This window comes from Trichosurus vulpecula, chromosome 3, assembly GCF_011100635.1.
Source record: "Trichosurus vulpecula isolate mTriVul1 chromosome 3, mTriVul1.pri, whole genome shotgun sequence".
NCBI lineage: Eukaryota > Metazoa > Chordata > Mammalia > Diprotodontia > Phalangeridae > Trichosurus > Trichosurus vulpecula.
The window spans coordinates 263,135,850-263,160,145 of record NC_050575.1 but is presented as its reverse complement, the minus strand read 5'-3'; the positions used below and the strand labels follow the sequence as shown (position 1 = coordinate 263,160,145).

The following is a 24,296-nucleotide window of genomic DNA, read 5'->3' as shown; positions in this document are numbered from 1 at the left end:
TCAGTGATGGGGACTGCTGTGAAGCTGGCATAAGTTTTTCAATCAAAATTAATCTAGTCAACAAGCCTGTATGCCTACCAACAGGAATGAATGGCACATTCATGAGAACACAATTGCTACTTACAGGAAGGCTCCATACCACCATCTTCATTGCATATTTCCCACTATGACAAACCCTGATGAGGTCAAAGAAAAGTTTTATGAAGACCTGGAAACCCTCATCATCAGTGTGCTGAAAGAGGACAAGCTTGCAATTCTGGGTGACTTTCGTGCAAGAGTAGGCATCAACTACAAGACATGGCAAGGAGTCCTTTGGAGGAATGGAATTGGAAAGAGCAAGAGCAGTGGTCACTTACTACTGAAGACTTGTGCATCTCTTGATCACATGATCAGTAACATTTTCCATTTACCTAAATGCAATAAAACATCTTGGATGCACCTTCACAGTGAACATTGGCATTTAATAGACTATGTCATTGTAAGGAAAAGACAGATAGGATGTGAAAATAATGAAGGTCATTTGTGGCACAGAGTTCTGGACTGATAATAGACATCCTCTCTAAGCTAAACATTTGTATTCAACAGGTGAGGTGACCCCCAAGGCAGGACAACTACCAGAAGATGTAATGTCAACAGATAAGAGTGCTTCTCCATGTGTGAACAGTTTGTTGCTAATGGTAAATTATTTAACTTGAAGAAGCTACAAGCCAACACTGAAGTGGAGGGGAGAATTGGTGTGTGATTTTTTTGGATGATTGTGCACTCATTGTAGTCACTGATGCTGAGATGTAACAGAGTATGGCTTGATTCTCTGCCTCCTGTACAAATTTTGTCCTCACAGTTAACACCAAGAGATTCTCACCAGCCGGCACAGCACCTTTATATGTGGAACCATTGATTACAGCAAACAGAGAAATTTTGAAAGTTATAGGTAAGTTCACTTACTTTGGCAGTGTACTTTCCAGGGATGTACACATAGATGATGAGGTTGATGCTTGCATTGCTAGAGCTAGCTCTGCATTTGAGAGGCTCCAAAGGAAAATGTGGGAGAGAAGAGGTATTAGGCTGCCCGTCAAACTGAAGTTCTTTTGAACTGTTGAGCTGACCTCGTTGTATGCTTGTGAAATCTGAACAGTATACCAGTCCACACCAGGAACCTCGGTCACTTCCATTTGAATTGTCTTAGGAAGATTCTGAAGATCACCTGGCAAGATAAGGTACCAGACACTGAGTCCTTTTTCAAGCTTAACTGCCAAACATTCAAACTCTATTGCAGAGTGTGACTGATGAGCTGGCAATGTTATGCCAAGCATATGTTTGTCTAAAAGACTGTTTTATGGAGAACTTAACAGAAGGCAAGCTCTCATATGGAGGTCAGAAGAAGGCATACAAGGACATTCTCAAGGTCTCTCTGAAGAACTTTGGAATCAGTTATGAGGTATGGGAGATACTGGCATAGGACCACCCAGCATGGCATGTCCTCATCAAAGAAGGCACTGAGTTTTATGAGCAAATCAGAATTGTAGCTCAAAAGGAACATGAGATGCAAAAATTTAGAGACACCTCCACTGCAAATTTCATGTGAACTATTTGTGCCTGACCTTTGGGTAAACCTTCCAAGCTCATGTTGATCTGATCTGATACAGTCAGACACAATGTACCTTGACCTCAATGTACTGATATAGTTTTGGTCCTTTTCGAGCATGAAGGACAACAATCAGCAATTAATTTTAGTCTTTTCTTCAACATCCTCTTCTTGAATATAATTTTGTTTTTGTTAAGTAGATATACATTATTTTTTCCATTTTTCAAAAGTGAATGGTGAATATTATGTTTATGATTGTTCACTGAGAAGTAGATATACTCTCTTCTGTTTGCACTCATTAGTCTCCAGAGATCTAGAATAGGTAATTTTGCGAAACTTCTATTCAGATCTTTTTTTCTTGCTTATCTTTTTGTTAGATTTGTCTCAGTTTGAAAGATCTAGGTTGGGGTTCCTCCACTATTAAAATTTCACTATTTCTCTCTATAATTCGATTAGCTTTTTCTCTAAGTTTCTCGTGATAAGTTGCTGCAATCTTTTTGCTAATATTTTATTTAAAATTTTTGCATCAATATTCATTAAGGAAATTGGTCTATAATTTTCTTTCTCTGTTTTGACTTTACCTGGTTTGGGTATTAGTACTGTATTTGTGTCATAAAACGAATTTGGTAGGAGTCCTTCTTCACCTATTTTCCCAAATAGTCTACAAAGTATAGGAATTAGTTGTTCTTTAAATGTTTGATAGAATTCACATGTAAAACTATCTGGCCCTGGAGATTTTTTCCTAGGGAGTTCATTGATGGCATGCTCAATTTCCTTTTCTGAGATGGGGTTATTTAGAAATTTTAATTCCTTTTTTGTTAACCTGGGCAGTTTATGTTTTTGTAGATATTCATCCATATCTCTAAGGTTGTCAAATTTATGGGCATACAATTGGGCAAAATAATTCCTAATTATTGTTTTGATTTCCTCTTCATTAGAGGTGAACTCACCCTTTTCATTTTTGATACTGGTAATTTAATTTTCTTCTTTGTTTTTTTTCAATCAAAATGACCAAAGGTTTATCAATTTTATTGTTTTTTTCAAAAAAAACCAGCTCTTGGTTTTATTTATTAATTCAATAGTTTTCTTGGTTTCAATTTTATTAATCTCTCCTTTGATTTTCCGTATTTCTAATTTGGTATTTAATTGGGGATTTTCAATTTGCTCTTTTTCTAGCTTTTTCAGCTGTATGCCCAGATCATTGATCTCCTTTTTCCTTATTTTATTCATGTAAGCATTTAGGGATATAAAACTCCCCCTAAGAACTGCTTTTGCTGCATCCCATAAGTTTTGGTATGTTGTTTCAATATTGTCATTCTCTTGAATGAAGTTACTAATTGTTTCTCTGATTTGTTCTTTGGCCCACTCATTCTTTAGAATTAGATTGTTTAGCTTCCAATTAATTTTTAGCTTATTTTTCCATGGTTCTTTGTTACAAATAATTCTTATTGCATCATGATCTGAAAAGTGTGCTTTGACTACTTCTGCCTTTCTGCACTGGATTGTGAGGTTTTTATGCCCTAGTACATGGTCAATTTTTGAGTATGTGCCATGTACCGCTGAGAAGAAAGTATATTCCTTCTTATCCCCATTCAGTTTTCTCCAGAGGTCTATCATATCTGCCTTTTCTAAAATTCTGTTTACCTCCTTAACTTCTTTCTTATTTATTTTGAGCTTAGATTTATCAAGTTCAGAAAGGGGGAGGTTGAGGTCTCCCAATATTATAGTTTTGCTGTCTATTTCTTCCTGTAACTCCCTTAACCTCTCCTCTAAAAATTTGTATGCCATACCATTTGGTACATATATGTTAAACAATGATATTGCTTCATTGTTTATGGTGCCTTTTAGCAGGATGTAATGTCCTTCCTTATCTCTTTTAATTAAATGTGTCTTTACTTTTGCTTTGTCTGAGATTAGGATTGCTACACCTGCTTTTTTACTTTAGCTGAGGAGCAATATATTTTACTCCAGCCTTTTACCTTTACCCTGTGTGTATCCTCCTGTTTCAAATGTGTTTCTTGTAAACAGCATATTGTAGGATTATGGGTTTTAATCCATTCTATTATCTGCTTCCGTTTTATGGGGGAGTTCATCCCATTTACATTCACAGTTATGATTTCTATCTGTGTCTTTTTTTCCATCCTGTTTCCCCCTGTTTATGCTTTTATTTCTCCCTTTCCCCTTCCCCTCCTCAACAAAGTTTTGCTTTTGTCCGCTGCCTTCCTCAGTTTATCCTCCCTCTTTATTCTCCTCCCTTATCTTATCATTTACCACTTGCTACTTCTCCCCTCTCTTCTGACCACCACCCTCCTTTTTTTCCCCCCTTCCCCTCCTACTTCCTGTAGGACAAGTTAGATTTCTATACTTATCAGGGTATGTTATTCCCTTCTTGAACCAGATTAGATGCCAGTGAAGCTCAAATACTGCTCTTCTTCCTCTCTTCTTTCCCTCTACTATGTTTTTGTGCCTCTTCATTGGGTGTAATTTACCCTTTTCTACTACCTCCTTACCTCTTCTCTCATAGTTCTCCTTTTACATCTCTCACTTATGCTTTCATCCTTATATCAATTATTTTATACAGGCATTCACAATCTATGTGTATCCCTTTCAATCATCATAATAGCTGTACCATTCTCAAGACTGACATATATATGTCTATATATAAAACATACATAAGATGATATAATCCTATACAAAGATGCAAGTAATTTCCCCTTATTGATTAATAAGATATGTGGGGTTTTTTCCCCCTGGTTACCTTTTTATGTCTCTCTTGAGTTTTGTATTTGGAGATCAAATTTTCCATTGAGTTCTGGCCTTTTCATCAGGAAGGTCTGGAATTCCCTTATTTCATTGAATGTCCATCACCTTGCCTGAAAAGTTATGCTTAGTTTTGCTGGGTAGTTGATCCTTGGTTGTAGTCCCAGCTCCTTTGCCCTTTGGAATATCATATTCCAATTTCTCCTGTCTTTTAATGTGGAAGCTGAGAGATTCTGCGTGATCCTGACTGTAGTTCCACCATATTTGAATTGTTTGCTTTTGGCTGCTTGCAGTATTTTCTCCTTGACTTTGTAGTTCTGAAATTTGGCTATCATATTTTTTGGTGTTTTCAGTTTGGGATCTCTTTCAGGGGGTGATCCGTGAATTCTTTCAATGACTATTTTGCCCTCTGGTTCTAGGACCTCTGGGCAGTTATCTTTGATAATTTCTTCGAAGATACTGTCAATGCTCTTTTTTTCATCATGGATTTCCCGTAGACCAATAATTCTTAAATTGTCTCTCCTGGATCTGTTTTCCAGGTCAGTTGTTTTCCCAATCAGATATTTCACATTTTTTTTTCTATTTTTTCATTCTGTACATTTTGTTTTACTACTTCTTGGTGCCTCATAGATTCATTAGCTTCCACTTGCTCAACCCTAATTTTTAATGAGTTAGTGTTTTCATTTTGCTTTTGAGTCTCCTTTTCCAATTGGTTGATTTTGCCTCTCAGGGTGTCATTTTCTCTATATAGATTCTGAATCTCCGTAGCCATTTTGCCAATCTTATTCTTTAGGGACTTGATTTCATCAGTGGATTTTTTTCCATATTTTCTTTTAGCTCCCTAATTTGGTTTTTAAAATCCTCCTTTAGCTCTTCCAGCAATGCTTTTTGGGCTGGAGACCAGTTCACATTACCTTTTGAGGTATCAGATGTATCTATAGTGTCATTGCTATCGTCTTCCAAATTGGTATTTTGATCCTGCCTGTCTCCATAAAAAGAATCAATGGTCCTCGGTTTTTTTGTGTTCTTCTTCATGTTGGTTTGCCTTTTCCTGGCTTTACAACAAATATCTGCCTTTGGGGCTCAGGGCTCTCTGTCCCAGCTTTCTAATTCTGGGCATTGTGAGTCTAGAATTATACCCTTCAGTTTCCTGAGGTGTGGGGGAAGGGTCTGGTTCCCTGATGTCTCTTTCCTTAGGGGTGCTCTCCAGCACTGTTGCTCTTCAGCAATGGTCTCAGCTGTTTGTTGTTTGAGCTGATGTCTGGCACTTCCGCTGGGGGAGCAAGATTACGTCTGGGCTCCTGGTGTTGACCCCTGCCGGCTCTGCCCCTCTGGGACTAATGAACTACTATTTGACCACTGAAGCCCCACTTTTTTCTCCTCTGTTCCAGCATTCTTTTTTTTCCCGAGGAATTCTCTGGGTGGGGAGGGGAGGGATTAGAGCTGTTTACCTGGCCATTATGTCTCCCGGAAGTTCAAGAAGCTGCATTTCATAGCTTTGGGCTGCAAGGCTAAGGAGCTGGCTTTTCATGGCTGGTGGCATTGTGCTGCCTCTCCTCACTTCCATAGACTGCCGTCCTGTGTTGGGAGGCCTGGGGATCTCCGCGGCTTTCGGGTGCCCAGCTTTCTCCCAGCCTGTCTCCCACGTGGGTTTCCCGGCCGCCACTTTCGCTTTGGTCTGGAGCAGCTCCACACGCCGTGCACTCTCCAAGCCTACACATTCGTGCCTGCAGCCTTTCAGACTTTCCCGGCTCAGAAATTTGCCCCACTCAGACTGCTTGTGGCTTCCAACTCCCCTCAATACTGTTAAAGGTCCTTTTCCCCCTCCTTCTCCCTGCCCTCCAAACAAGGGATTATATTTTATTTTGCTGGATAAGTTATGCTTTATCTGTTTCCTGTGGGAATTTGATTCTTTGATAGTCTGATCCTCTCTCTCACCATGGCCTGGGTGGAGCTTCCTAGGTGCCAGTCTGGCTGATTACCTCCTGCTGTAGTTCTGGGCTGCATGTTTGCTATGCCTCCCATCTACCCTGGCTTGCCTCCACTCAGAACCACTGCAGGTTTCTGGCAGTCATCTGGTGTAATCTTGGACTGCATAGAGGAATTCATGGCTGTTTCTCTTTTTTTTTTTTTGGTTGTTTATCATTTTACTTCCTGACATATTTATACTGCTTTATTGAGATATTTGTAGAGAATGTGGACTCCTCACCATCTTAAAAGGCCATCTTCATCAGAAATACCAGTAATCCTATTTCTTCGATCCTAACAAAGAAGAGAAAACCTTATCTCTCCTGCTAACACAGTTTCACTTTTATACTGGTTTATTTGCAGGTTAAGGGGAAAATTTTTTTTTATGAAATTGATCATTTTTATAGTCACAAATATGCTTTTTAAATGCCATCTTACTTTAAAAGTTTTGCACTGTTGACTCCTTCATTTTATTTTGACATTTTCGTGGATCTTTGATCTCAGTGATGTGGGTACTCCTTCCAAGAGAAGCAGCTGGGATGAATAGTGGATAGATCACTGGACCTGGGATCAGGAAGACTTAAGTTCAAATTCATCTTCAGACACATTTGTTAGCCTTGTGATTCTGGACAAATCAATTTACATCCCTCTGCCTCAGTTTCCCATTCGTAAAATGGAGATAATTATAACGCTAGTATCCCAGAGCTGTCGTGAGAATAAAATAAGGATATTGGCAAAGCACTTTGTAAATATCCTTAAAGTGCTATATAAATGCTTGCCATTAGCATTAGCATTCATCTTTATAACTCCTATTTATATCCTCCCATAAATCCTCCAAATGAGTCTGGTCAGGGTGGCAGGTTGTTTTCTTCCACCTCTCTTGACATTATTGTGTGGATACCAGTGGAATATGTGGGGTCTTCCCATGACCTTTTCCTCAGATGATATCCTTTATGCTGCTTCTCCTGCACAATATTTCATTGGTTGTATGTTCCAAGCTACTCAAACACCATCTACTTCTCTTTTGCCTCTTAGGTAATCCACAACTTTAATTCTTCAGATATTGAGGTTTTGTATTACTTTTGCTCATAAAGCACCACTCTGTTTAAAAGATGGCATTTTACTTCAGTGTGAAGCACAAGATCTTCACAAATGCAGCATGGTTTCTCTCATGCAACCGAACCTTTTCTTCTCAAATTCAACTCTGGGCCAAGTCTAATGTTTTCTATAGTGTGCTTTCGTGAATTACGTCTTGATGAACTAGCTTTCTAGGCTGTGTTTCTTACTGGATATCATCATTTGCACAATAGACATTCTCCATCTACTGAGAGAGAGGGAGAAAAGAGTGTGTGTGTGTGTGTGTGTGTGTGTGTGTGTGTGCGCGCGCATGCATGCACTTATGTAAAAAGTTAGGCCAGATTCTTTTGAGTGTCTATGGATTGATTCTTTTCAAAAGTTTCTGCAGTATTACAAGGGTTGAGGAAATCAGGTCAATATCATCCTCAAATGGGAACATTTGGAGGATTTTATTATCTTTAGGGAATCCCTTTCCCATTTGGATTCTGTGCTTGACATTCTTCATTTCAGTGGCAAACACCTTTAGAGAACATATGTCTCCTGTTTAATGCCTGTTTGATGTTAATAATTAAAGAATAATGGAACAAAGTTATTTCTGTGGTTACATCTTTAAATGAATCGTGTGTGATTTGAACATAGGCATATGAGATATACTCCTTTGCTCGTTAGCCTTGGTGCTGGTGAAGAGTCCAAATTCTTTACAAATATTCCAAAGTATTAATAACCTTTTGTGTTTAATGGACCCCTTTGCCAATATACTAAAGCCTATGGGTTCCTCAGAATAATTTTTTAAAATTTATAAAATATATAGGACTATAAAGGAACTAATTATATTAAAATATAATTCTCAAAATATTTTTGAAAACAAGTTCACACACTCCATATTCAAAACTCTTGCCTTAAGATAACACTTTGCTATGTTGAATCAGATTTTTTTAACCATATGATCATCAAACGATAAACACCATGGAAACATTTATTTTCTTCACTTTTTAGTCAGCTGGGGGAGCATAAAAATGTAGTCTGCTGTAGACCATCATTTGGGCTTCTTGTCCTCTTCTCTTACCTTCTCCAAAGATGCTATCTGTATACCTAGGTTATTCTCATAAAGTTTTTCTAGAGGTAGGGAAGTAGGCATATGAATTATACTTGTTGATCTTTATCTCATTCACCTTTTTTCTGTAATAATAAGATTTGTGTTTTTTCCCCAAGCATTTTCGTATCCTGTCTCCCAGAAATCTTGAAAATTAATCCTTAATTGTCCTACAGATTTTGCCTACTGGCACAGACTCATTCCATACTTGGACTAACCTACCACCCTTCCCATTTGTGTTTTCTTTAGGGCTATAATTGACCCCCTCATCAAAAAGTGTGATATTAGAGTCCAAATAGCTCCACTGTCATTTATCAGGGTGGAGGGGGAATCTTTATAGCTTCTCAGTTTTTCATCTGCTTTTTTGTTGTGTCTCCCAGTTTTACCCATAAATGCACTCAAGATCAAGTCTCTCTGAGCTTTCTGTAAATTTTTTTGTCATTCCACTACTTCTCACTGTTTTATAAAGTTAAAACTTTGAGTCTTCCACCATTGTACAAAAGAGTTTATATTCCAAAGTAGTGCTGCCATGTGTCTCCATTTGGCCAAGAGTTGAAAAGTCTGCTGTTTGCAGCAGTTTCTTAATCATTATTTTCTCATTCGAATAGTCAGTTTACATTTCATAATTCTTCCATAGAAAAATGATGATAACCTGTGACTTTTTTTCCTGTTTCATATTTCTTGTTGTCCAAATGTCATTTGAATAGGTCATTTTGAAAGTGCATAGATTGCATTCTATAGCCTCTCATTTTTATTCTTGTTTGTTATTGATTTTGATCTCCTGTTTATCAATGGTCTGATTACACACAGCTGATTCAGGAAATACTTCCAGATCAGTAACCGGGCATTTCTTATTTTTATATAATCAATTTTGCTTTTGGTGACATTATTGAAGGCTCACCACATTCAACCCACTTACATTCAGGATAGGTGGACTGGATGCTTTTGTATAACGTGTAAACCTTTGACCTCTTTTTTCTTTTTCTTGAACCATATTTTCCAACACATTTTTCGCCATCCTTCCACATTTTTCACATCCTTTGTGTTGAAGTCACTGAGTACTAACATACATGTTTTAGAATTTCTGGCCCTGCTTATTCTCTGAAACACATGATACTAGGCTATAATGGTCTTTGTGGATGTTTCTTCTAAATGTTTATCATGAGCATTGCGGTGCAAGATGATCAAGTATCCTAACATGATAAAACCAACTCTGCTAATTATGACCTTACTTTTGTATTTGTATTTCCCGAACTTACATGGAGTTGGGCACTTAGTAGAGACTTGATAAATCTTTGTTCATTGAGTCTTGTTCTAATCACAGGAAGAATGTTGACTGATCTAATTCAGTCCTTCCTGAAGAATGTCAGATCTTTGGATGTTGGGCAAATATCTCACATTTAGAATTTAGAATAGTTAATGCTTATGCGCAGTAAAAGTTGTGTGATCCTTAAGACCTTCTGCCCTCTTTACCGTCACTCTGCTAACATCACTGCAAAAGTAGAGGGGGACGAGAGTGCAGGTCTGAGGACTAGTTTGTATTTTTGTTTTTTGTTTTGTTTCACCATTTGCCGTGGCCAAAGAATTTATCGTGTTGTGATATGCTTTGAGATACTTCAAAAGACTAGCTTTTGTAAAGAAGAAATGATCAGTGACTGGGACTTTATTTGAAACTAATCTAGTATGGTACAGTCTTCCAGTGTTCATGCTCCACTGACATAGCCTTCAAGAATCCAGGATCATCACAATTCCCTTTATTTTACAGATAAAGACCCACAGAAAGTTAGGGGGTGTGCCAAGACCCCACTTTCAGTGTCATAGTCCTAGCTTTGGGCCCCTGCCCTAAAGCTACTATCTAGTTTCTTATGAACAAAGGACTAAAAAGAAATGGTATTACTGTTTGAATTGTGGTAATGATGAAATGACAAAAGAATACACAGAACCCCAAGTAACAAAACAGAGTTAAAAAAAACTGGAACCAAGAATTACAAGTTTATTTGCAATGTTATTATCATAGAGAGAAGATATAATTTATTAAGGCTATTCAGTTTGCAGCATTACCTATCTTTCCCCATTTGTTTCAAATTATGTTTTAATTCTTAATTACAGGATTTCTGAAAAAAGTTTCAGGGGGAAATTCTGATGGTTATGAATTTGGAGAATTGAAATTCTTGGATCATTGCAGTTGGGGAATTCAGGAATACTTCTCAGAGGAAGGGACATTGAATTGGGCTCTAAAAGATAAGTAACAAACTCAGGGATGGAGAGATAATTACCAACATAGAGGACCACATGATAAAAGGAACAGAGGCAGGAAAGTGAGTGAAGGGGGCAAGATAAGAGATAACAAGCATTCCAGTTTGAATGGTGCATAGAATATGTGGAGAGATGAAGTATTAGATGAGGATAAAAAGGTAACAGCGAGGATGATAATGGTAGGTACCATTTATTTAGCTCTTTAAGTTTAGCCAGGCATTTTATAAATATTGATTAATTTGATCGCCACAACAAACCCTGGAGGGCAGGTGCTATTATTATGCCAATTTTACAGGTTAGGAAACTGAAGCAGAAAGATTTAGAAACTTGTGTAGGGTCACCCAGCTAGTAAATGTCTGAGGCCAGATTTGGACTTAGGTCTTCCTCGCTCCAGGCTCAGTACTCTATTTATTGCACCACCAGCTCAATCAGCTAAGTAGAGTGGTACCAAATGGAAGTTCTTGATTATCAGATAAAGAAGTTTAGATTTTTTCTGGTGGGCAATAGGGAACCATGGAGATTAGATATATTTACCTAACTATAACACAAGGTCAGATGTGCTAAATGCAAAGGAAAAATCCAAACCAAATGCTAGAAGATGTTTGAGGAGGGATAGGTCATTTCACAGTAAAGGAGATTAGGAAAGTTTTCCAGCAAGAGACTGCAATTGAATTGGGCCTTGAAGAAAGAGTTCAACAGCTAAAGATGTGGAGGAGTCTGTTCTAAAAATTCGTAATGACTGGAGTAAAGGCATAAATGAAAAAGAGTGCAGGACAAGAAAGGGGGATGGGAGCAATTCGGCTAGGAAACAGAACAAGTGAATGTTGCATGTGAAATATGCCTGAAATGCTAGGTTGGAATCAGGTTATGGAGAGCCTTCCATGCTAGGATAAGAAATTCATACTTTATTTTATAGATGAGGAGGGAGCCACTGAATAGATTTAAGCAGGAAAATTAATGATCTAAGCAGTGGCTTAGAAAGATTACCACAGCAGTCATGCATAGAGTGTATTTATTGGAGAAGGTAGAAATTGGAGTCTGGGAAGCTGAGGGGCTGTTAAAATATTTAAATATTCTTTTACCATTGCTCACTGTTGATCATTTATTTAGAAATAAATACCTGTATTTTGGGAGCAATATATAATTTGAGTAATTTGGGTATTAATACTATTTTATAACTTGAATCACATCCTTTCTATTCCTTCCTGCAGATACTGGTTTTACTTGCAGACTGCTTTTGTCCACCTAAACCAAGAGATGGAACAGATCAGTCTGGTAAGCATTATGAGCTAATGTATACCATGTCTTTGGAATGATGTGGTGCCCATTTATATCATTATGAAGTTTCTTCTGTTTGGTTTCTTAAATGTAATTGAGCCTTTCACCATTAAGCAATCTGTTTACTTGTATACTGGGTATATTTCTTTTTTTTCCTTTTTTTAAAAATTTATTTAATATATTTAGTTTTCAGCATTGATTTTCACAAAAGCTTGAATTACAAATTTTTCCCCCATTTCTACCCTCCCCCCACTCCAAGATGGCGTATATTCTGGTTGCCCCATTCCCCAGTCAGCCCTCCAACCTGTCACCCTACTCCCCTCCCATCCCCCTTTCCCTTCTTCTCTTGTAGGGCAAGATAAATTTCTGTGCCCCATTGCCTGTGTATCTTATGTCCTAGTTGCATGCAAAAACTTTTTTTGTAGTTGTTGTTTCTGAACGTCTGTTTTTAAAACTTTGAGTTCCAAATTCTCTCCCCTCTTCCCTCCCCACCCACCCTCCCTAAGAAGGCAAGCAATTCAACATAGGCCACATGCGTATCATTCTGTAAAACCCTTCCACAATACTCAAGTTGTGAAAGATTAACTATATCTTGCTCCTTCCTAACCTATCCCCCTTTATTGAATTTTCTCCCTTGACCCTGTCCCTTTTCGAAAATGTTTGTTTTTGATTACCTCCTTCCCCTGTCTGCCCTCCCTTCTATCGTCCCCCCTTTTTATCTTCTTCCTCCTCCTTTCCTGTGGGGTAAGATACCCAATTGCGTATGTATGGTATTCCCTCCTCAGGTCAAATCCAATGAGAGCAAGATTTACTCATTCCCCCTCACCTGCCCCCTCTTCTCTTCCTACAGAACCACTTTTTCTTGCCACTTTTATGCGAGATAATTTACCCCATTCTATCTCTCCCTTTCTCGCTTTCTCAATATATTCCTCTCTTATCCCTTAAATTGACTTTTTTAGATATCATCCCTTCATATTCAACTCACCCTGTGCCCTTTGTGTGTGTGTATATATATATATATATATAGACATATATATGTATATATACCTACATATATACACACATAGACACACATATGTATATATATATATGTTTACACACACACACACACACACATACACATATATATATGCATATTCCTTTCAGCTACTATGATATTGAGGTCTCATGACTCATACACATCATCTTTCTATGTAGGAATGTAAACAAAACAGTTCAACTTTAGTAAGTCCCTTATGATTTCTCTTTCTTGTTTACCTTTTCATGCTTCTCTTGATTCTTGTGTTGGAAGTCAAATTTTCTATTCAGCTCTGGTCTTTTCACTGAGAAAATCTTGAAAGTCCTCTATTTTATTGAAAATCCATATTTTGCCTTGGAGCATGGTACTCAGTTTTGCTGGGTAGGTGATTCTTGGCTTTAATCCTAGCTCCATTGACCTCCGGAATATCATATCCTAAGCCCTTCGGTCCCTTAATGTGGAAGCTGCCGGATCCTGTGTTATCCTGATTGTTTTTCCACAATATTCAAATTGTTTCTTTCTGGCTGCTTGCAGTATTTTCTCCTTGACCTGGGAGCTCTGGAATTTGGCAACAATGTTCCTAGGAGTTTTCTTTTTGGGTTCTATTTGAGGAGGTGATCTGTGAATTCTTTCAATTTCTATTTTACCCTCTGGCTCTAGAATATCAGGGCAATTCTCCTTGATAATTTCTTGAAAGATGATATCTAGGCTCTTTTTTGATCATGGCTTTCAGGTAGTCCAATAATTTTTAAATTATCTCTCCTGGATCTATTTTCCAGGTCAGTGGTTTTTCCAATGACATATTTCACGTTGTCTTCCATTTTTTTCATTCTTTTGGTTCTGTTTTATAGTATCTTGATTTCTCATAGTCACTAGCTTCTACTTGCTCCAATCTCATTTTTAAGGTAGTATTTTCTTCAGTGGTCTTTTGGACCTCCTTTTCCATTTGGCTAATTCTGCCTTTCAAGGCATTCTTCTCCTCATTGGCTTTTGGGAGCTCTTTTGACATTTGAGTTAGTCTATTTTTTAAAGTGTTGTTTTCTTCAATATTTTTTTCAGTATTTTTTTGGATCTCCCTTAGCAAGTCATTGGCTTGTTTTTCATAGTTTTCTTGCATCCTTCTCATTTCTCTTCCCAATTTTTCCTCTACTTCTCTAACTTGCTTTTCCAACTCCTTTTTGAGCTCTTCCATGGCCTGAGACCAGTTCATGTTTTTCTTGGAGGCTTTTGGTGTAGGCTCTTGCACTTTGTTGACTTCTTTAGGCTGTATGTTTTGGTCTTCTTTTTCACCAAAGAAGGATTCCAAAGTCTGAGACTGAATCTGGGTGTGTTTTCACTGCCTGGCCATGATCCCAGACAACTTACTTGACCCTTGAGTTTTTCGTTGGGGTGTGGCTGCTTGTGGAGCAAAGAGTACTTTGTTCCAAGCTTGAGGGGATGCGCCATTGATTACAGAGCTATTTCTATACAGCCAGCTCTGCCACACCAGCACTCCTCCTTCCCCAAGAACCACCAGTCCGCACCTGATGCAAATCTTCAGCAGGCTCTGCACTCCTGCTCTGATCCGCCACTTAATTCCTCCCACCACGTGGACCTAGGGCCGGAAGTAACTGCAGCTGTAGTTCTGTAGCTACATCTCCCCTGCTACCCCTGGGGCAGTGGCCGAACCTCGAACTCTGTCCCCGGCAGTTTTTCCCACTAACCTTCTCTGTTGTCTTTGGTGTTTGTGGGTTGAGAGGTCTGGCAACTGCCACAGCTCACTGATTCAGGGTTCTAGGGCCTGTCCTGCCTGGCTCCTGGTCTGGTTGGTCCTGCTGCCTCCCACACTGAGCTCTGCTCCCCTCTGCTCCGTGCATGATAGATCTCATTCATCGACCATCCAGGCTGTCCTGGGCTGGGTCCCTGCTTCCCTCTGCTATTTTGTGTGTTCTGCAGTTCTCGAATTTGTTCTGAGCCATTTTTATAGGTTTTTGGAGGGACGTGGTAGGGAGCTCACGTAAGTCCCTGATTTCCAGCCGCCATCTTCTGGGTATATTTTCTCCTGATTTTAGATTTAACAATATTGGAAGACATTTTCTCTATAGCTCCCCAAATTTTAAAAGCTATTCCATTCTAGATGATTTTCCATTATTCTTATCATAATGGTAAGCATAAGTTGATGAACAAATTTTATGTTTTGTTTGCATATTCCTGTTTTTGTGAGGACAGAGAAGAAAACCTTTCAATTAGAATGGAACTGACTTCTGAAAAATTTCAGAAACTAGAAGGAAAAATGTATATTAATCTCTTTTTTCTAGACCTGTGGTTATATTCATGTCAGAAACTAGCAGTTGTAAAACCTCCATCTATTGGTGCTGATTAGAAACTTTTTGTAATTGATATTCTTTCCCAGCACCCAAAAGGATTAAATTACTTGCTCATGGTTCATATGAGTTATATGTTCCAAGGCAGGACTTAAACCCAGGTCTTCCTAATTCTGATGCTGTCTAAATCATATTCTTAACACTTCAGATAAAGCTTGATATATACGTCTAAGAACATCTACATTTGATTTTGTTTCTTTGATAATTATGACTACCCAAAAACTTTCAGTGCTCCCTTGCTGCTGGCTGAATAAAAAATTTAAACTCCTTAGCCTAGCTTTGAAGGCCCTCCAGAGTCTAGTTGCAAACTACCTTTCCAGTTTTATGTCAAACTTTTCCGCTTCTACTCTGTATTCCAGCCAAAGTTGAATGCTTTCCATCCCTTGTTTTCATTCTATGCTTTCCTATTTCTCCATCTCACACTATTCTCTAAACCTGGAATAGACCTTCTTCCTGTCTAATGTCCATTGATTGAAATCTCTCCCTTCCTTCAAGTCCCAGCTGATGTGCCAACTCTTCCATGGAGCCATCTGTGATTCTTCTTTCATCTCCTTCCTTTACCCCACTCCCATCATGATTTCTTATGTCTAATGTCACTGCCTAGATCTTTCCTTTAAACTTCTCACTCTCCTTTTTATCTTAATTTTCCTATCTCCTCAAGCCTCTAACTCTTCTCCCACCTCTCCCATGGCTCAGCAGAAAACTTCTCCCCTATCTTTCCTAAAAATATTAAAAACATCCTTTTTGGATCTCCATCCAGTCCTCCACACTCTAAAATATCTCTATCTTCACTCATCCTCTCCTTGTGCTCCAGTGTCCGAAGAGGAGGAGGATCTTTTTGCCAAGGCTGACACCCTCCCTTGTACTCTCATCTACTCTAGTCTCCTTTAGAAGCTTGCCTACTTTAGAATTCCCTCTATCCCTCTGATCTTCATTCTCCCTTCATTCACTGGTTCCTCCCCCATTGTCTATAAATGTGCTCAAGTTTATCCTATCCATTAAAACAAAAAAAATCCTTTGATTTGCTATATCATTAAGGCAGAATTCATGACTTCAAAGATAACCATGAATATGCCTGAATGGTCCAGAATCAAAGGATATGAGGAATTCTCTAAGTAGAAGGCAGAGGAGCTAAAGCATTTATTGAAACTCAAAAGTAGCAGACCCACAATTCTCCAATTCAACATCCTGGCAAGAACCTTCCAAAACCAGTATGCCCATCTCACAGTAGTGACCAGGAGGCCACAGAAAAACATTATGGCAGCAAGCCAAGCCATACTGATGCTCCCCCCCACAATGCCAGGGCCCTCCAGCAAGAAGACCACCCACTAGCCTCAAGCCCCTGCTCAGCACTCTCCAGTCTCCACAAGGGTCAGTCCTGCTTTTTTGTAGCGCCTGCCACCATCGCTGCTGCTTCCACTGCAATTTTCAAGCTGTGTTCCAGCTAGCTGACTGCTTCCTCTCTCCTTCAGCTCTTAACTGCTCTCACCAACTGCCTCACCAACTGCCTCTTAGCTCTGCTCCAACTGTTCAGCAAGCTCCTCCCACCACAGGCTTCCATTGGCTCCAGTCCTAGCCACTCCCCCCAGGACCCTAAGAGCCCCACCCCCAAAGCCCACTCAAATGGGCGGGGAAGATCTTCCCATTCACTGATTGCCTTTTACACTTGCCCATCCCTGGAGCCATCATCCTATATCCCCCTTCCTGCTAAGTGCCTAATAAGAGTATACCTTATCACCACTCACTTATTCCTAATGCTCTTTAACATTTGCGTTCCAGCTTGGAACCCATGATTCTATTGGAACTGGTTTTTCAATAATTAACCAATGACCTTTTAATTGATAAATCCAAAGGCTTTTTTCTCAATCTTCATCATTCTTAACCTTTGGGCATCATTCAGAAACATTGCCCAGCCCTCCTCCTGTATGCTTTCTCCTCCTTTAGCTTCTTTGACACTGCTTGAGATCCTGGTCCTCCTTCTGCCTATCTGACCATTCCTGTACTAGTGCATCCTTCTTTTGCCTTCTAGGTATGGGTGTTAATCAAGACAAATATCCTGGGACCCCTTATCTTCTCTCATTACACTCTTTTCCTTAGTAGCTTTGTTTGTTCTCATGGGTTTAGTTATCACCTCCATATAGGTAATATTAATAGCTAACATTATGGTGCATAGTCTGCTATGTCCTAGGCACTGTACAAAGCACTTTACAAATAATATCTCATTTGAGTCTCAACAACAATCCTGGTGGGAGATGGGTGCTATTATCCTCATTTTATAGAGGAGAAAAAAGAGGGAAACAGAAGTTAAGTGACTTGCCCAGGTCATACAGCTAATAAGTATCTGAGGTCAGAGTTGAACTCAGGTCCTCCAGATTCCAAGTTCAGTAGTCTATCCATTGTCCTACCTAGTTATCCCATATGATACCTATATCCTGCCTGATCCTCCATTCATCTATCTAGCTATCTAGTCATCTATTTATTTATTTATTTATTTGTACTTATTTATTTATTTACTGTTCCCATTTATTTATTTTGTTCTGAACTTAAGAAATAAAACAAGTATTTCCATACCATAGTAGGATAGAAAGAAAAGATGATTGCACATGAAACTACAGATCTCTTGTGTTCAACTTGCTCTTCCTTTTAAATATATATTAAAATTATCATCTATCTGTTTTTCTTTTTATTCTTCTCTCACTCCTCCCCTCACCCTATAAATGGCTATCATTAGACATAAATATGTGTATATATGTGTAAAATCATTCTATACATACTTCTATTGATCAGTTCTTTCTCTAAATGCAGACAGAAGTCCAGTCACTTATCCCTAATTGACTGCCAGAAATCTTCACCTACTTGTCTTGCCAGCACCTCAAACTAATATACTCAAAATTCTACTCAATAACTTCTCCTGCCTCCCACTCTCAATTTCCCTGTCTTTTAGAAACATAACCATTATCCTAGTCACCCAAGCTTGAAGCTTGAAAGTCATCTTTGACTCTTCAGTCACCTACTATGTCTCATACATTGCCTCAGGCTGTTGAAAACATCTCACACTTTCTGCCATCTTCGCTGCTACCTAACATAACTTTGAACAAGTCACTTAAGGTTTCTGGTCGTCAGTTTCTGTATCTGTAAAGTGAAGGGGTTGGAATTAGATGACTTTTGAGATGCTTTCCATCTTTAAGTCTATGGTTCTGTGTTGGCTCTTAATTATTTTCATTAAGGCAGAATAAGAGTGTCCTGTAGAATTTAAATTATGTTAGGAATAGAATAGAAATATGACTTTTGTAATATTTAAGATTAGAATAGGAGTGAGTAATGTCATAAGAAAATATAACAAGTCTTTGATAGCAGTTAGAAGTCTCTGAAATAAATAAAAATCAGGAAAGATTAGAGACAAGGACAAACAAAACACCTGATTAATATATAAACTGGAATATATTGTAGAATTGTTGAAATCTGCTTTTTTTAAAGTATTGAACAGTTTTGATTGGTTGCTGACTGGATGCTGATTTGGTATTCAGTGCAAGCTATTTTTATTTCTATTTTTCTTTACAGAGTTGATTGAAAAGGAGAAGGAAGCTCTTATAGTTGAAGATCTAGGAATTTCAGAAGGAAAGAAAGACCTTTCAGATGAAGAGGAAGAGAAAGATGACCTTTCAGAGGCAGAAGAAGACAAAGAAGACCTTTCAGAACGAGAAGAGGAAAGAACCAATTCAAACGATGAGACCTCTGAAGAGGACTCTGCAGTGGATGAAGGATCAGCAACTGAAGATGCAGGGAACGTCCCAGACCAACAGTTGACTGATACGGAGGCTGAAAGCTCAGTGAGGCAGCGCAAAAGTCATGTTGCTGATGGGGAGCAGTAATTTTTTGTGAAGGTATTTCCAGCAAACTGGACCAAAGAAATGTATCAATTGCCCTTCTGGTCTACAGTGGAAGCCAAATTCTTAATCTGTCTTGCATGAGCCAGCTTCTCTCTTAAAAGCTTATACATAACAAACATTTAGTCCTAAAAGACAGTAACCATCATGTAGTAATGAGAATCTTTTAGGCATGACAATCAAAATCAAAAATATGACCTATTATTCTGCTTGGAGATTTGTGATATGAAAGTCTGTGGGGTTAGGAAATTCTGGTTTAATAGGTGGCCATCACTTCTTTTTAATATCCTCTAGAAATATTGCTCTAAGCCACGTGAGATGAAAGCATACTTGACTTCACACATCAGCAATAACAAAATGTGCCCTAAGAATTGTAGCAGAAGTCTCACTTCCTTATTTGGTCTTGAGTATTTTTGTCGAACCGTATGGAAAACAACAGGCAATGCAGTCAGTCAATAGGTATTCATTGAGATGGAAACTGAGAGGCCCCTGAATGTTATCCTAGTAAAGGAACTGTGGGTATGGCGGTTTAACTCTCATCACTGCTCACTGAAGCTCCTTCATTATGCTCCATTTTCTACTTCTTATTTTTCCTTCTCAATGTTTCTTTTGAAAATATACTGAGTGCACTGTGACAACAGGGACGGGCCAAAGACTGGGCTTGCTACATGCCACACCAGCTATGCAGAGGAGCAGCATCCAAGTTAATGTGACATCAGCCCAGCTTATTATGACTTCAGGGGGCTTAGATCATCAGAAACCACAGGCAATGAAATATTGACGAGCAAACGCTGAAAATGACTTGTAACCTTCAGAGATTCAGAAGGAAGTGGTCATTTAGCAGGAGGAGAACTTTTTTTTTTTTTTTGGCCCGAAAGCCAATCTTCCTGCCCACCCCCTTTCAAATATTTCATTGAGAAGTCTTCTTTTTGAAGCCAGTAAATCCTCTTAGTCCTGCCAATACAAGCAAGTCGTGTGCAGAGAACTGCAGTATGATTCTAGAGCAGCTCCCTGGCTCCATCTGAGCTACTTTAGTAATCATAACAACTAAAAAGCCACTTATGGTTTCCTTTTTAGTAAACTGACCGACTGGTGAAAGAATGAGTGAAAATCTAGAGCAGGAAATGAGAGAAATGGGTTTCTTCTCTTCCCACCTACCCCCCAACTCTCTTTAATCCTACAAAGAAATGCATCTTTGTAAATTTCTCAATACTTGACTTATTAAAACTGCCCAGGGGTTTAGTTTCTTTAAAAAAGAAGTCTTTTTACTTGATTTATTTTTTAGAAATAGAAAAAATCAGAACCAAGTTGTACATAGATTCTCAAAGTAGGACCTATCCCCACCCCCAAACCCCTTTTTTTTAGATGCACTAGAGTGCATAAGGAAAGGAGCAGAATTTTATAAAATCCATTAATTATTTTGTCATCTTTAAAAATGAATTAGATACACATTTGGCTATTCAGATTGCACTCATTAGGTGAGCTGAGAACAAAGAAATTAGTGTGGGATTGTGAGAATCTCTGCCCTCTTATGGTTGAATGAAGTATTACAGGACTTGCACAAAACTAGTTTTTATTGTTAAAAAATAAATAAAATCTGAAGCTGGGATTAGTTTACATCTTTTAAAGTTAGTCAGGTTTTGTTGTTGTTTGTAATCTCCCCTTCCTCCCTACCTGGGGGACAGAGTATGGGGTGGCAGAGGGGGAAGTGGGGGTAGAAGAAAGATAATGATTAAAAAGAAAGGATTTATTCGAAGAATTTGTAGGGTTTATTTTAAGCTCCTACAGCCCCATGGTTTTTAGGGTGTTTATTTTATGGTTTTGCTGTTGCAGGGTAGATATAGAAACAAACTCTTTCAAGGGAATAGGAAACACATTTTAGTGGCTTCCATACATTTTAAAGAGGAATTAAGGCAGTTAAATGTTATATATCCATGTTTATGTGTGACTAAACATTTGTATCCTAGGTAGTGAGCATTTGCTGAGGGTCAGAGTACATGGATCACAGGTTTACTTCTTTTATGGAATTTTCATATATTCCTTCTACTTATTTCAATGGCCCAGAAAGTATCATGTACCCAGCAGGCACTTGATTCATCTTACGTGATTTTGATCATCAGTTGCATCTATTTAATATTAATGTTGTACTAGGTACTTGATATATCCCAGAAAAGAGACTTGATCCTTACTCCCCAATGATTTAAAATCTAGGGAAAGGTAAAATTTGGTACTTTAGCCCTTTTGTTCTTGAGAGCTATATAGTCTTAGGAGCTTTCAGAAATCTCAAAGCTGTTGGACCTTCACTCCATCCATCTCCTGTTTTTTTTTTTTTTTTTCTGGCAGAACTACTATTCATCTCTCCTTAAAGGAGATAACATTTTCCCAGTTACTGTGTCTACCCAATACCAATAGCCTTTCTAATTAATTAAAATAAATTTGGCCCATAGAAAGAGCCCTAGATTTGGGATTGAATTCTGGATTTTCTACAAGCTACCCCAGTGCCCTTTAGCAAATTACGTCATCTATATGGGCCATATAGTCCTCATTTATAAAATGAAAGAGTGGATGGAGTAGATAATATCCAGAGTAAATTATCCAGGACCGTTTTCACTCTATATCTGTAATCCTATAGTTTCTAAAGTACTTGTGTTGTGATTGTTGTTTAGTCATTTTAGTTGTGTCTGACTCTTTGTGATGATATAAAATGCATTTTGATATGATAGCTAAGTGATAGAGTAATTGTGTTTTTGGAGTGGGGGAATATAGTCCTTTAAAGTGGTGACTGGATAAAACAAATAGTTCTTTGGAGATCCCCAAGTCATCTTTCTACTGTATTATTTCAGATTTTCATAGTTTAAACCTGGGTTTATGGATAAACCACTCCTCCCCTTGTATCTCTATTTGAAAGTGAAATAGGACTTCCCCTACCCTCACCTCAAGCTTTAAAGAAAGATCGGAGGGTGAGCATCATTCTAGCATGGAAGTCTTGCAGTGCAATCTTTGCTTATTTCCAGTTCATTTGATCACCATTTACTTATAGGTCACCTAAATTATGTAAAGAAATGAAAAATAAATGTTATATTATGTTGAAATTGTAGTTTCAAAAGGGTTGGTTGACTTTCAAAGAACAATTCTGAATTATTTGCTAGCAAAGAAACCTTGTTGATTTTTATAGTATTTCTGTGTGTGTTCTGTGAAATTGCTTATGCTCCAGCCCACCACTTAATTGCACGGGGTGGGGGTGGGGTTGTTTTGTGTTAAATATCTGACATTTTATGAGTCAGTCTTTGAGTAGTAAACAAACTGTTTTAAGTGATGGGGGAAGGGATTACTGAAAGGGGTAGGAGATAGTAAAGACTGGGCAAGATAAGTTAAATACATGATTTGTTTGTTGGATGGATGATTATGTCATAAGAAGACAAATCAGGGTAGAGAGGGAAAAGACGTAGTAGGTTGGTGCTTTGTTCTAAAATGGATATTTTGTTTCTCTTGGGTGTCTTTCATCTCAATACAATATTGAAGTGTTATTTCTATCAGTATTATAGATGAATAGTTTATCCAATCTGCCGCATTGCCAAGGTTTTCAAAAATATTTGCCTCTATCTTCTGTGCCAACAGTAAAATTATTTTATTGTTACATTCTGTTTACCTCATTCATGTGTGTTGATTCACTTGAGAAAACCACAACTTATTTTGAAAAGTTGAAATGTAGAATTAACTTATTTAATATAGTATTATTACATGATTCATTGGGAATTAGCAATAGGAGATCTTTGGGAAAAGCACATCTCTGTTAACATCATTAAGCTAATTACCAGCATGTGAAATATATAAACTATAAACTTTTCTCCTAATTGGCTTACTTACTATAAAGTTTGAAGTAGAAGGTAACTAATGTATGTGAATCATGCAGCTTTGACATTTTTGTATTGGCTATAAATGTTGAATGATATTTATGTTACATAGCTTTTTTTCATTGAAATGCAATCTTTTTATACTAAAGTTCAGCAGACATGCTATTGCATATTTGTATTGCAATACCTTATAAATTTAGTATTTAAACTCTTTGTGGCTACTTTTGATTCTTTAATATAGTGATATTTAATGTTTGGTTTTCCTCATGGTGTTTTGTGTAAATCTTATGAATTTATGATATCACTCTTTTTTACAGTTTCAAATGAGGGTAAAAAGCTAAAATAAGAAAGCAAGGCACAATTTGAACATCAATACATCAAAACTTAATAGTTATCTCAAAGACTGTACTCAAAATATATTACTTTTGCATGAAAGATTCCACATGACATTCACCCTTTTGGAAACGAACGATAGCATACTGGCTTAGTTAAAATTGACTTTTACCATTCAGTGATAACTGATTACTCTCCCCCACCCTACCCACTTTCCTTCCTTGTCCTTTATTTCCCTCCCTCTCTCTGCTATTTCTGCCTCTCTCCCTGTCTTCTCCCTTTCCTATGTCTTTCTCCTCACCCTCTCTTCCTTGTAATTTTTACAAGGTTGGCTTTTTTTCCTTCTACCCTCTCCCTCTCCCTGCCTCCCTATTCTCTCTCTTCTCCTCTCTTTCCCCTCCCCCATCTTTTCTGCTGTGGCTCTGGATGGTCTGAGCCTGACCAAAGATATACCTAAAATTCTAGCAAACCTCAGCGATACAGAATGTCGCCTCATTGCTCAAGACTTCTGACTAGCCTAAACCCAGCCTGTTGTCCTAACTTTGGAGATTAACTAAGATTGAGACAAAGAATGGTGATACTTCCTCTGACAAAGGAGTTAATGCAGACATCTGGAACAATTCCAGGCTTTTTAGCCTGCTATAGGTACCTTAGTCAAGGTCTAATCCTGACTGAATCTTAAGAGCATGGGAATAGGAGCCAATGAGCTAGAGACAGACAACTGCCCTTCACACTTTCTTACGTTCTGATGGTAAAGCACCTCACCACTCTAGTCAGCGTAGCATGCAGAAAACATAAAGGGAAGGTAAACATCCCTGGCAAAC

At 38.2% G+C, this 24,296-nt stretch overlaps 1 protein-coding gene across 1 annotated transcript in view; it reads left to right on the top strand.

Moving 5' to 3' along the window:
- Positions 1 to 23,352, top strand: part of TMX4 (thioredoxin related transmembrane protein 4) — a 123,312-nt gene extending 99,960 nt beyond the window's left edge. Inside the window, exons 7-8 of the mRNA XM_036750830.1 lie at positions 11,951 to 12,014; positions 18,960 to 23,352. Of these exons, the coding sequence (XP_036606725.1) occupies positions 11,951 to 12,014; positions 18,960 to 19,270 (375 nt within the window). The 3' untranslated portion in view covers positions 19,271 to 23,352. The remainder of the gene's footprint in view (positions 1 to 11,950; positions 12,015 to 18,959) is intronic.
- The last annotated feature ends 944 nt before the right edge of the window (positions 23,353 to 24,296 follow it).